Raw genomic sequence first — 13,904 nt, 5'->3', positions numbered from 1 at the left:
TGGCCTAAGGCCCACAGTTGGAGGGCTCCAGCCTGAATCCTGGGTGGGGACCCCTGGTTTCCCAAGCCTTGGGGACTGGGCTCCCTTCTGCAGCTCCTGGGGAAGTACCTGAGGACAGAGGACGGCCATGGGGCTGGAGGTCCTGAGGTCCCAGGGGCATTCAGAGCCACCCACACAGGAGCTGATAGGAGAGCTAAGGCCCAGGCCAGGGCAGAAGGAGCCAGCTGGGCAGGGCCTGCAGCTCCCCTCGGAGGTGCCACCTGGATAAGGAGGTTGAACTTCATGGGCTCTGTCCCCATGCTGGAATATCAAGTCCTGAAGACAGGACATTTTCCCTGCTTGGCTTGCTGCCACATCCCAGTGCCTAGCACAATATGTGTTGGATGAAGTAGCCACTGATCAAAGCCTCGCTTAGGGCATCTCTGCCTTGGTTGGCCAAAAGAACAACCCTGCATTTTGCAGACAAAGCCCTGAATTGGGCATGGTCTAAAGGGTGGAGGAGTGGACCTTGTCCTGGGTGGGAAGCCCTAACATCCACACTTAGGCACAGGCCTGTCTCCCAGCCTCATGTCCACCCTAGTGGGAGCCCCAGAAACCCTGACAAACAGATGCTTCTGTTGTGCTGTTTGTGTCTACGGTGCTAACACTGGGATTTTGAAGAAGGAGGGGCCCACAGCTGGGAGGGGGTGGGAAAGTACAAGTCAGATGCTCACCTGGGCTCCTCCTTGTTGTCCCCATCGGGCAAGGCACAGGGTACAGAGTCCCCTGGGGGCAGTAGTGGCCTCGGGGACAGGGTCCATTGAGGGGGAAGGCAGAGTTTCTCTGGGGAGTGGGGCTGGAAGCTCCCCCCTCACAGTAGTAACCAGCTGAGCAGGGTCCTTGGATACAGAAAGACTAGAATTTTAGGGCAGCATCAGAAGCCTTACCAGCTGCCTGTGCTGTGGAAGTCCCTTTTCTTGCCTCCTCCCTGGTCCCTGCCTGCTATCCCAAACCCCAGAGAATCATGGAAATTAAAGCAAGAGGAAGGAAAAGTCAGGGAAACAAGGGATTACTGAGCACCTATGGCGTCCATGGCCCTGAGCTGGTGGCTTCCACTTGGAATCTAGGGTGAGGTGTAGCTATAGGAGATGACAGCTGTGGGCACTTATTGTGCACCAGGCACTGTTCTGAGCTCCTGTTTGTAGGGACCACACTCCCCATAGCAACTGTGGAAGGTGGGTACAGTTATCACCCCATTTTACAGGGGAGGAGACAGAGGCCAGAGGGGTTAAGTGACTTGTCCAAGGTCACACCTGCACTAAGTTCAGAGCTAGAATGAGAACCTGCTCTTGGCCACAAGGCTGAGGACTTTTGGGGGAGAGAGGGAGGAGCAGGGCCCAAGGGAGGAAGTGGCAGGAGGTCACAGCGAGGTAGGCAGCCAGACCCAGACGTATGCTGTGGCCCTGCCAAGAAGTGTACTGTGGGCAGTTCTGCAGTGGGGCTGGGACATAGCTCTTCTGGGTCGCTGGTACTTACCCTCAGTCTGCCCGTTGCCCTCACCAGGGCAGTATCTTCCTGCAGGACAGGGCTGACAGGCCCTGGAGGAGAGAGCACCTTCCCGTAGGTTCAGGGTTCCCTCCGGGCAGGGAAGAGCAGAGGGTGTCCCTCCTGGGCAATAGTGACCTGTGGGGAAGATATGAGTAAGTGGACACCAAGTGTCCCAACCCCATAGCTACTCCCTGGGCCTTACAACCTCATCATTTATGGCAGAGAAGTGAGGGAAGCCCTGAGAGGGATGCAGAGAGCACAGCTGAAGGACAGGGAAGAGGACGCTGGCCTAGGTGGTGGGAGAAGGCGGGGAGGGTTAGAATCCAGGCTAGGAGGGTGGGGGCTTTAAGGGGTCTGTGCAGGCAGCAGAGGTGTGCCTGTGTGCATGTGTGTGGGCATGCATGTGCATGTGTGCATGGGGACGTCAGCACTGAGGTTTCTGGAGTCATTACATAGTAAGAATGAGTAATAGGTCTGGTCTGGCTTGATAGGCCTGGGAGAGAGAGTTTCTTGTGTTAGAGAAAGTGGGGTCATGTGTACCTCAAACAACCCCCCAGTATTCCCACTCAAGAAATAGCTGCCCTAGAAGCATTCCAACAGGCAACCTGGTTAAGAGTCTCACAAGAGACATGCTGTAGTCTTCTCTGGGGGCATTTACTCAACTCTTTCAGGGTGGGGTTCTCAAAATCCTCTGGTTTCACTCTGCAGACAGGTGGTGGCTGTCCAAGGACAGCAGCACCTTAGGATCAGGATGGGACTGACCAGAATTTCCAGCCTCTCAGATCTGTGTTCCTTCCTCCATAGAATATGCACACTTACCTTCTGGGCACCCTGGAAACCTGCGGTGATAGGGAGGTATGAATATATGAGGCTGGTCACAGACTGTGTGAGGGAGGCCCTGGCAGTCCTCAGCAACCTTCACCCTGTGTCTTCCTTATGCAGCATAATTAGCCCCATTTTATAAGTCAGAGACTGTCCTGGCAGTCTCTGACTGCCAGGGAGGGCTGAGGTTTTGCCATCGAGCATTCAGTGCCAGGACAGAGTCGAGCTTTGGGAGCCGGGGGCGCCAACTACAGTGAACCCTGAGGTGCACTGTCCATTGCAGTCATGTCCAATGTCCCTCTACCCCTGAGAGTGATGGAAGAGGCTGATCTGAGGGCATTCGTTACCTTTGGGGCAGGTGGTGGGCTCCACGGTAGCAACATTTTGGCAGTAGGTGCCTCCTGGGCAAGGCAGGCAGGTGTCAGCCCCAGGCAATGGGCTGAAGGTGCCAGGTTCACAGGGCTGCTCCCTGTGAGCCCCTGAGGGACAGTGGAAGCCAGGAGGACATCTGTATCCGTGGGTTCCATCAGAAGGTGAGGGCACAGCACTGCCTCCCAGGCAGATATACCTGAGGAAATGAAGAATTGTGGCTGAACCACTTCTAGCATGATGATGGGGTCCTGGCCAAGCAAAAGGTGAGAGAAAGGGGTAGCCTTTGGAGCCCCAGGCTATCAGAGTTGTGCTGAGGACAAGCTCAGTATGGCCACAGCCAAGTGTCATCCCTGGGATGGAAGGAGGTCCTCTGGTCCTCAACTCTAAAACATGTCTCTGCCCCTGTGATAGGAAACTATACAGTAGGGGCTCAGGCACAGTTCTGGGAAGGGTCAGACATTTTCCAGGATAAGCATGGCTTCCCTCTCCAAGATTTTTCTGTCCTGTGAACCGATGGAACAGGACTTCCTTCTTACTGGTGGCCAGTCTCCAGCCCTTTCAACAGTGAGGAGAAAATGTACCTGTCAGGAATCTCAGACACAGGTTGGCCATTGGCCAATGAGGAAAAGACCAAGGCCTGGTAGTGGAGGGTGTGGAGGCTGCCCTGAGACTTAGTGGGACCATAGGGCTGTCCTGGCACACTGGCATTCCTTGGATCTTGGAAGGTCAGTGCTGGGAGGGTGGGATCAGTTCAGTCCTATATCAAAGGGACAACACATCAGAGGCCTACATCCTAGGCGACAGTTACCCTGGCTCAGACTCCTTACAGGGACTGGGGAGAGACCATGGGATCTGTAACTTGGGGCCCTATCAGGCCTGACCTAGGGACCCTCCTCCTTCTTTGCACCTGAGGAGTTCAGGGTCAGGGCCCCCTCACCCTGCATCGCAGAGTTCTGCCTCTGGGACATGGGAGAGCCCAGGGTTGCTGCAGTAGTGCCCTGGAGGACACGGCTGGCACTGGTCCTCGCTGGCCAGGCCTGGGGCAGAGGAGTAAGACCCAGGCAGGCATGGCATTGGGGAGCCTGTTCCCCTGGGGCAGAAGAAGCCGGGAGGGCAGATATCATTCCCAGAAAGTCCTGGGGCCTCCACCTGTCAGTCAGAGAGAAGGAAGAAAGGCCTTTATATTAGAGCTGTGGTCTCAGGTTGCAAACACCTCTGCTGGCACTTGGGGGTGGGGAGACCTCAAATAAGAGCATTACATGCAAAATCATCCCATTACTATGTGCTTCCAACTGTGTCAGTCAAAGGCCTATGGAGGATGAACTAGGAGGTCTGGGAAGTGTCTCTTACTTCCTAAATATAGTATTGACCTCCTCCCCCTCTCTTCCTCATTCCCTGACCTTGTCTCTTCTCTGTGGCATCAATGTAGGATTGGGGCAGTCTATGTTCTAAAATGGAAGTTAGGGCAAGGGGCAGGTATGTCCAAGGTCACAACACAAGTCAGTAACAAAATGAGAATCAGAGACAATCAGCTAACACACCAGTACACATCTGTCCATCTGTCTGTCCAACATGAGTCCATGAGTCCATCCACACAACTGATTCTCCACTACCCTGCTCTACAGTATAATGATCTAATATACTGATGGTCACCTTCTCACCATGTGGCTTTGAGAACATCCATTACTCCACATGCTTCTCCGTTTCTTCATGTCTAAAGTGGGGTAACCCTGGGGCCTCCCACAGGGCCATTGCGAGGACTGCTGAGTCAATGTGTATGTGACACACGAACATTGCCCAGTACCAACTAAAGGCTCTATTTATGTTACTGCTATTATTGTCACATGCCATCAAACCCAAGATGTCACACAAGAAGGCAAATGCTTTAAAAGAAAACAAGTCACTGTTCAGGGTGGACTCAAGACACATGTCTGGGGGCACATGCCTAGTGTTACATACCTTGTGTTTGAGGGGGGTGGGAGACACCGCACCTCCTGTGCAGTAGTGGGCTGAGTGGCAGAGCCCTGATGGCTGGGACAGCCCTTCTGATGAGCAGAACATCCCTATAAGAAGCAGACCCAAGGGGCAGGTGACAGAAGGACCCCTCCCACCTCCCTCTGGCTCTGGCACCAGCCCTGCCTCTCTTAGGCTATGCCCCACATGCTCCTCCCCTCCCCAGGCTCTCAGACTAGCACAGGGTGTTGGCATGATGGCCAGGCAGAGTCACGAGTGAGGGGCAGAATGAGCTAGAGACACATGGAGCTGCCTTGCCCAGGGCAGTGCTTTTTTCCAGCCATACCTGGTCTCTGAAGAAAACATGGGGGTTGGTCTCACCCTGAGTCCTAGAGGTACATGTGGGGTAGGCTGGAGCACAGGCTATGAAGAGGCCTGGAGAATCCAAAGGATGGTTGGGACTGTGGGCCTACAGGAGATCAATGGGGCTCTGACCCATGCTTGGACTTGACTTTGCTTACCTTGACCCAGCTGTTAGGCATATGAGGGGCTGCCATGGCAATATGGGCACAGGGGACCAAGGCACATTCCCTAATGGATTTGTTTGCCTGCCCTCCTTCTACTTTTCCTTATTCTCTCCTCAGCCCTTTAGTCTAGGCTTTCTAATGGCTCATTGTCCAGAGCCCACAAACCTGCTGGGCACAGCTCACAGTCCAGTTCTGCACTGGCCCCTCGCTTGGGCCCGAATGTCCCCCGAGGGCATGGGTGGGCAGTGGCTGAGTGGGAGCCAGGGGGACAGAAGTAGCCCTGGAGGCACAGGCTGGGGCCACCGGCTGTGAGACCTAGGGTGCAATGGCAGGGTCAGCCTGAGCTTGCAGTAAGAGCCCTACCTTCTGAGCATCCTGGTCAGAGACTTGGGACCCCCCCTCCCCCCAGCTCCAAGGCTGCCCTGGCCCAGCCCCTTAGTCAAGGTGCTTTATTCTTTGTCTAATTCCCGGGCATATTGGGTGGGAGAGGGACCCTCAACGGCTGTCCATCTGTCATCGTGGCAGAAGGTGTATTGCCCAAGAAACCTCTGTAGCCTTGTGAGATCTCTAGCCTTGAGGCTGACTCTGGAGCATAAAACTCCGTTTCTCTATAAGGTGGCACTTGCCCATGCTGGGCACACTAGGTCCACCACCCATGCAGTGGTCTGAAGACTCCACTTCTTTGCTCCTGGTCTCTGCTGGGTCAGTAGCCACCTGTGTATCTCTAAATAGGAACAAGACCATATCATGATCTTGAGTGTGGACACCGAGTCGGCCACAGCCAACTAGATCCTAGGGTCCTAGACCTCAGATTTTTCTGTCCTGCATGTAGTGCCTACCATCCTGAGCTGGGCACTGGACATCCTGGTGAGTCACCATGCAATCCCTCCTCCCAGCTTAAGTCCCTAACTTGTCTTTACCTCGTACCTGGACTGTTTCAGGGTCCCCTTCCCTCCGCTTTGCTGCCAGTTGTCATAGGCTGCATGTGGATCATAACACTATGACTATGACAACCAAGATTCTGGCATAAGAACTCCTGAGATACATTCTAAAGCCAAACCTAAATGAATGCATAAGGGAGGATACCAGGGGTCTCTTGTATGGAGCCAATTTACTGTGCCACCTCAGGTTAGTCCCTCCCCTCTCTCTTGAACAAGGGAGGGGACCTCCTGCTCATCAGGCATCACTCTTACAGGGGCTCAAACTACTGGAACCTTCCCCTGGGACCCAGCACCATATGGGGACCTTGTGTTCATCAGCTCACCTGTGCCTGATGCTTCACAGTAGAATCCTGCAGGGCAGGGCTCACAAGACCCCTTGGCCTCCTGGGGCTGGAATGTTCCATTCTCACAGGCCCTTGGCTGGGGAGATCCCTCTGGACAGTAGAAGCCACGGGGACACCGGAAAGATGTAGGGGTGGCTGAGGTCTGGCCAGGAGGACAGTAATAACCTGCTGAGCATGGCCCATCTGGGAAGGGTTTCCCGGATCCTATGGAGAGGTGGTGGAGGTAGGCTGAGTCTATGACAGTGAGCCTGGCTTCAAATGAGAAGGAAAGGGAAAAAAGGGACCTGGAAGAGCGCCTGGAACTGTGCCTAAGCTGGGAAGTGTGGTGTGTCCTGAAGCTCAAGGTACCAGGCTTTGCAGCCAGACTCTGCATCCCCTCCCAGCTCTGCTGCTCACTCCCTGTGCAGGAGGCCACTTTCAACTCAGGTTTGTCATCTGTAAAATGGCATCTCTATTGTGACGATAAATGAGCTTAAAAGGCCTGTCTGGTCACATGCCATAGGATCGTATAGAGCCAAAATGAATGAGTGCTCACTTAGGAACCTAGAAATACAGGCCCTGCTGTGGTCGTTGTAGATGTGCAGGGCTTTGCCACCCTGGCTGCAGGTGATGGGCCAATGCCTCACACCCCTAGTCTTACTCTGGTGTGACACACCCATGCTCCTATGGGGATCCCCAGGGGACCATCTGTGGGAATCCACACCTCCCTTCTTCTGCTTCTTAGTACCGTGCACTATTCTGTTTACTGCCCTACTGTATCTAGTTCTAGATGATCTATACATAAATGGAGTAGTCAGCTAAAACTGACAAATGCACACCATACTGTCTTCCTCCTCTTTGCAACATGGTTACTGCTATGTCTACTCTCTCATCCTCAGGCTCAGTCCTGGCAGGGTCTCCCTGAAGTCCTGCCCCCTGCTGCTCTGGATGGAAACCCCTGACTCCTGAACAGGGCCATTACCTTCAAAGCCCATAGCAAGCACTCCATGAAGCCGCCACCCCTGTGGGATCGATGTCCCTCTCCTGCCCAGGACATCCAGAACATCTTGTCTGCCAGAAATCAGCATGCTTGGGCTGTAACATTCATGTTCTTGTCTCTTTCCATCCCCTTCCCCACTGTGAATTCTTAGGGGTCAGAACCAGGTCGCCTTTGCCTTCCTATCCCATACCCATGTTCAGGCCTCAGGTAGCATCCCCTATATAGGGCCACAGGTCATATGTGATGGGAGGGGACCTAGGATGTCACCTTCAGACAGGTTAAGTGCCTCTGGGACAAATGGATCACAAAAGGACCCCTCAGAATCCCAGAGAGATGGCTCTTGTCACCTGAATCTGAACAGAATTGTCCTGCAGGACAAGGTCTACAATCCGTAGCACTGCGTGCACCAGGCCACTCTCGGAAGGTTCCTCTTGGACATGGGTGCTGGGTGGGGGTCCAGGTACCCAAAGGGCAATAGTAGCCAGCAGGACAGTCCATTGGCCAAATAGGCCTGGCGCCTGGCCTCTGAATCCCAAAGGAACAGAACCTGCGGAAACAGCCAGTAGGTGGTCAAGAATGAAGGAGTCAGGGCTTTTTACATCCCTAGGTTTTCTAGGCATTGAGGATCCTCTAGAGGAAGAAAGCTCCTGGAGCATGATGGATTTGGGCAGAAGTGAACCCCCCCCAGGACCATCTGAGGTCAGAGGAAATGAGCATCAAGGAGGACAATGGCCTCCTGTCCTATGAGTCTTGTACACAAAGTCTGCAGCCCTCCAAAGCCCCTGCATTGGCGTTAGGGCTTTATTTACATTGGGTTCTGCAAGGTAAGGGTGCATGCAGTGCCCATGGTCACTGGTCCCTGAAACATGTATGAGCCCCTCTACTCTCAGAGAGGGCAGGAAAGGTCAGGTGTCACCCAGATAAAGGAGGAACCCTAGTCCCGGCAACAGCTCCTCACTTTCCAGCAGGGCATGTCTTGCAGAGACTCTGTCCAGGTTCATCCTGATACTGCCCTGGGGGGCAGAGCTGGGGCTCCAGGCTGCCTGGGGGGCATGAGTGCCCAGTGGGGCAGAGAGTGCCTAGAAAAGCCATGGGAGACAATCATTCCCTCTTGGGAGACTCCACATCTCCTTCCAGCCAGAACCCAGAATAATTCTTACTCCCTCCATGTGAGTGTGGCTGAGTGGATGGGGCATGTGATTCATGGTACTTATGATGTACGACACTCCCAGGCCTGGCTTCTTATACCTTGGTCCTATATATGCCTAAAGGGGAGGGTCCAGCTGAAAACCAGCCCTGTGTGGAAGGCCTGTAGGAACCTCCTGGTGGTCCCTTGGTGGGAAGGAACCAGGTCTACAGTGACGGGACTGAGAGGGGTGGAAAGACAGTGCTCTCCACAGGATGGGAGTTAGAACTGGGAACCTCACAAGGTACCTGAGGCAGCCCCAGGCTTCCAGGTCAGAGCATCTCTCACTGAAGTTGTTTCCAGGGGTCCTTGTCCTGTCAGATGTTTCTTAAAACATGGGCTCTTTGGACATGTGAGTTTGGGAAATGCTGTGTCAAATGCAGTGTCCTCCAGAGAACAGAGGCCCTAGAAGACAGAACTGTGCAGGCTCTGCTAAGGAGAGCTCTAATGCATCCTTGTCCTAGGGGTCTGACCTTCTCCCTCTTCTCTGCTGGACCCCAGGTAGTACATGAGGGGTGAAGGCCCTTCCTTTGCTCTCACTAGAGTGTCTTATATAGCTCTAGAGTATTTTTATTCCCTCCCCCAAAGCACAGGATTATCCATCTTTGATTGATTTTTTAAAAAGTCTTGTTTCTTCCTTTTCTTATCACTCATCCCAAGTGTCTCCCTTCTCCCTTTCTGTGCTCTGAGTGCATGAGGAGCCTTGCTAACACCTGGTGTCATCAGCTCCTTCCATGGCAAGTTCCAGGTCACAAGGGCCTGTCTCACTGCATTTGGGCCACAGGAGCCTGAGACCACAGGCATGTCTCCTTCTAAGCCAGCCCACTGAGGGTCCCATAACATCCTCCCCCCTTACCCAAATGGTGAGGAGGCTGCACCCTTACCTGGACTATGCCCAGAGACAGAGGCCCTGGGGCAGAACCAGCCTCCTTCGCATGGGGCCTCTGGGAAGCTCAGGCCGGCTCTGGAGCAGAACCAGCCAGCTGGGCACGGCTGGCAGTCCTCCCGTGACCTGGCCCCAGGGATGGGCAGGAGAGAGCCTGCAGGTATATACTCCATGGCTACCACCAGGGGGCCTCTCTCCCACATGGAGACTCAAGGTGGCGCCTCTCAAACCGAGTGGTGATCCTGCTCTGCCTGCTAGGCCTCACAGACCAGTGGCTGAAGGGCTCCCCAGCCTCCTGGGCTGCCTCATCTCCTGGAGGTCTGAGCCCTGACAGCTGAGGTTCATCTCATCCCCCCATCTGTGCTGCAAGGCATCACTCACTTCTTGTTGTGCCTCTGCCATACACCCTTCCATGTTCAAGCCTCCCCCAGCGAGCCAAGGTCCAAGCTCTTAACCACCTCATTCATCATTCTACCCCCAAGTCCCATGCTATGTGCATTCAGGATGGACATTGCTCTTTGAGTATAGTTTAGGGGTTTCTTCTGTGCCCTTCCCAAGATGTTTCCCCAAGGCTGGACCCTCATTCCTTCCCCCTCTCAAGGGTCCAGAGCAGACCTGTGCACTGCTGGTTACCAACCCCACCCCATCGGTAACTCACCTGGGGGGCATGGAGTGGGCTTGGGGCTACCCTTGGGACAAAAGTGGCCTGGTGGACAGAGGTCTCCTGTGATCCCATCAGTGGGATTTGGGACAGCCGCTGCCTGAGTACAGTGGAACCCTGCACTACAAGGCCCAGACATGGCCACTAGCCCAGGTAGGAGGCAGTAGGAACCTGTAGGAGAGAGGGAAAGACAGGACGCTCAGGCATGGGGAGCAGAGGGATTGGGGTACCTCCACCCCAGCCAGCGAATGTGGGCTGACCTAGTGTGCACCATGGGCTATGGCCAAAGCATCCCCATCTGAGATAGGCCTGAGTCCTGCCCTCACTGGTCAGGGAGGATGTGGCCTAACATGGTAGGATTGGGGATATGTACCTGTCCCCTTACCTGGTTCACAGGGTGTGCAGTCTGACTGCTGGGCACCCCCTCTCTGTGGCTTGTAGGTGCCCCTGGGGCAGGGGAATTGAGAAGCAAAGGATGTGGAAGCAGGGCAGTAATGGCCAGCTGGACACTTGTTTCCCACCACCGAGGAGGTGTTTGCCGGGCAGAAGAAACTACAGAAAACACAAGTGGGGATGAGGGGGCTCACAGGGCTGGGAAGCCCCAGCTTCGTGACGTGGGGCTGAGATGGCTGCCTGGGCTGGCCTTCCATCACTGGCCTCAGGAGTTATTGCCCACCTGGCGATATCATAGCTCTATTACAGCTAAGGCACAGGGGGCTGGGCGGGGGGTCGGGTGGGACTTAAATGGCTTAAATTGCAGCAAAAAAGACCTAGGTTTGAAATTAGGAATGACTCAGTGATACCCAATAAAGAGATCAAGAGTTATAAAGAAAGGTGACTAGAAGGTGTGGAAGTTCTTCAGTGACTTCTTGAAGTCACAGAAAACTCAGGTTGAAAGAGATCTTAGCTAGCATCTGGTCCAGCCACCTTCTGTAGCAGGAATGCAAACTCTGCCCAACTGGACACGTGAGCCCCTAGGACGGCCTCTTAGCACTCACCCCTCAGGACAAGACTCACAGTGGCCCTGCAAGGCCAGGCTGTTGTAGGTGCCTGCTGGGCATGGCCTCGGGGTAACAGTGCCTGGGGGGCAAAAGTGCCCTGAAAGGGAAACAGATCCAACAGGTCAGGGCCACAGGAAACCCCATCCTAAGCCCAGTTCCTGCAGAGCCCAGGGGACTGTTGGCCCCTGTCTGAGTGGCAGCCTTGGAGCTTGCTCCCTTCCCATCTCCCTAAGTTCCTCTTCAGACCAGTCCCCAGGGGGTACCTGCAGGGCAAGGGCCACCAGTCCCGTCTTCCAGGGAGCCATTGGGTACGATGGCTCCATGGCGGCAGAAGAAGCCTGTGCTGCAGGGCCCAGAAGGGCTGGTGAGGCCTGCAGAGCCGCAGTAGTAGCCAGGCGGGCACGGGGAGCAGGCAGCCTGTGGGAGATGTCCCCACTAAGATGCCAACTCCCAGCTCCGGCCAAGGCAGGGGGGCAGAGACCACACCAGAAGGCCTTAAAGGGGCCTCAGGTCAGAGAACATCTTGTCTTGGTTCACCTTCCTTCATCTACAGCACCCCTGATAGGACCTTGCTCCATTCTGCTTGCACATTCTCCAGGTGGGGCACAAACTCCCTATGATAGTCAAGGCTTAACACTCCAAAACTACTCTATCAGCATGTTGTTCTGCTTGCTTTCTTTTTTTCCTCTTTACTTCCATGTTCTTTTGTAGTTTGACCAATAACAACAGGAGAAGCCTGTTCTTCTGATCTACCTTCAGGGAAGACCTCTCTGCTCATTTGAGTGAGGAGGACCAAGCACTCTAGAGAGCTGGCATTCCTGGACCTTTTGACAAGCCAGGAATATTTCTCTAACAACAGGAGGGTCTTTGAATGGTGAACTACAAATCACAATTTGGAGTGGCTTGTGAAGAGAGCCAGATATTAAAATTACTTTTGGAACCTAGCAATTAAAATAGAATTTTGTGCATCCCATGGTGGTGTTTTATAAGTTATATATTAATATGTATTATAAAGTAATGTCTCATGTCACTCCTCTGCTCAAACCCTACTTTGGCCTCTATCTCCCTCAGGTAGCAGTCCTCAAGGTGAGCACCAGGTGCTGTATAGCTGGCCTCTCACTCCCTCTCCGACCTCCCTCCTTGTGCTCCCTGCAACCCCAACATGCACCTGCCACAAGGGGGTTGCTGCTGCCTCTGAGGTTCCTAAGTCAGCTTGTACAGTCATTCATGCAGCCAACAAGTACGTGCTGGGAGCCAGCTATGGGCCAGGCACTATTCCAACTATAGAGTAGTGAGCAAAAGACAAAACTCCCTAGCTTTGTGGTGCTTATATTTTGGTGGGGAATATAGAAAATAAACAAGGCCAGTAAGTAAAATGCTATGGTAGAGTAAGATATGTGGTAAGGAGGGCCAGGGAAGATCTCCCTGGGTAAACGACTTTCGCGTACCGACCTGAAGGATGGAGGAGACGGCCAGGTGCCCTGTTCTCCAGTCCCCATGACAACCTTGACCTCAAGGTTTGGCTAGATCCAAACAGTGCTCTTCCCATACCGAGCCTCCTCCCAGGCTGGAGTTTCCCTACCTCTGAGCTGAGCTTGATCTGTGTGCTGAAGGTGCCAGGTGGGCAGGGCTGGGGTATGGCTGAACCCCTGGGGCAGTAGTGTCCCTGAGGACATGGGCCAGCCTCCTCTGGAACCAAGAAACAAGTCAGCCTGACCCCTGGGAAGTGGTGAGGAGCAGGTACTCCAAACAACTCCTTCTGCATTGCTGGTATAGGCTCTGGGCCCTGGAATTGGGCTGTGGGTGCTGCACCCCCAATGGTCACACCCTCTGCACCTGGTTATTCCACCATAGCCCCATGCTGCTGTTACAGAAGGGAAGAGATCGGGGGAAACTTGTCCTGACATGGGATGGTGGCATCTGGAAGGGGCTCTTGAAGGAAGCAGGGCATCTGAGGGAGGCAGGGCCTCTCTGGAAGGTTCAAGCCCTGGGGTCTAGGGGTGGACAGACAGCATTTGAGACTGAGGCAGGGTTTCCATCACCCATTCCAGCTCTTACTGTAGAGGGCTTTGCAGACCTTCTCATGCTGATTGGTATTTTAACATTTTTTCCTAGTTTCTGGAGGTGCTTATCTGTGTCTTCTCTCCTCTCCCTCAACCCACATGGGCCCTGCTCCAAGAGGCCTGCCACCAGGGCTGCCTGCTGACTGAAGATGGAAACCAGCTAGTTCTGGGCTGTTGCTGAGTAGACAGGGGTGTTGTAGCTGGAGGGTCAGGAGCTGGTGGGATGAGCTGTGCATCAATGTCCTCACCAGAGTCTAGGCCTCCATAAGAATGTGTGACTTTTAGGCCCAAGGGCAGCTGCAGAGTGATAGAAAGCTAGACCGGGGTCAGTGGGCCTAAGCACTCAAGTTGGCTACTGACTGTGTGCCCTTAGGCAAAGCAGACCGTTTTTCTGAGCCTCACTTTCCCTTCTGCCAGAGATAGGGATTGGACTGAATCATGGGATTTTGCCCTATGGTCCCTGGATTCCAAAGAGGACTTGAGCCCCAAAAGATCAAAACCACTGAAACAATCCTTCAGCTATACAATGAGAACCACTTGGGAGGATTAACATATTGACCATGCCTGGGATGGGCCCCACCCCCAATATTCAGATTTGATGACCTGGCTCTCCCCCAACCTCAGTATCATTATGTACCAGCT

At 54.0% G+C, this 13,904-nt stretch overlaps 1 protein-coding gene across 1 annotated transcript in view; it reads right to left on the bottom strand.

The window, feature by feature from the left end:
* Positions 1 to 13,904, bottom strand: part of LOC106979786 (zonadhesin) — a 130,489-nt gene that overhangs the window by 39,797 nt on the left and 76,788 nt on the right. Inside the window, exons 34-49 of the mRNA XM_053203494.1 lie at positions 12,782 to 12,888; positions 11,463 to 11,616; positions 11,197 to 11,296; positions 10,584 to 10,750; positions 10,196 to 10,369; positions 9,536 to 9,691; positions 8,424 to 8,544; positions 7,813 to 8,012; positions 6,466 to 6,690; positions 5,367 to 5,516; positions 4,681 to 4,784; positions 3,659 to 3,870; positions 2,697 to 2,917; positions 1,516 to 1,662; positions 714 to 878; positions 109 to 260 (exon numbers count right to left, since the gene is read on the bottom strand). Of these exons, the coding sequence (XP_053059469.1) occupies positions 109 to 260; positions 714 to 878; positions 1,516 to 1,662; positions 2,697 to 2,917; positions 3,659 to 3,870; positions 4,681 to 4,784; positions 5,367 to 5,516; positions 6,466 to 6,690; positions 7,813 to 8,012; positions 8,424 to 8,544; positions 9,536 to 9,691; positions 10,196 to 10,369; positions 10,584 to 10,750; positions 11,197 to 11,296; positions 11,463 to 11,616; positions 12,782 to 12,888 (2,555 nt within the window). The remainder of the gene's footprint in view (positions 1 to 108; positions 261 to 713; positions 879 to 1,515; positions 1,663 to 2,696; positions 2,918 to 3,658; positions 3,871 to 4,680; positions 4,785 to 5,366; positions 5,517 to 6,465; positions 6,691 to 7,812; positions 8,013 to 8,423; positions 8,545 to 9,535; positions 9,692 to 10,195; positions 10,370 to 10,583; positions 10,751 to 11,196; positions 11,297 to 11,462; positions 11,617 to 12,781; positions 12,889 to 13,904) is intronic.

Source organism: Acinonyx jubatus, chromosome A1, assembly GCF_027475565.1.
Source record: "Acinonyx jubatus isolate Ajub_Pintada_27869175 chromosome A1, VMU_Ajub_asm_v1.0, whole genome shotgun sequence".
NCBI lineage: Eukaryota > Metazoa > Chordata > Mammalia > Carnivora > Felidae > Acinonyx > Acinonyx jubatus.
Note: the sequence above shows the minus strand (reverse complement) of the source record. Positions and strands in the feature narration are given on the sequence as shown.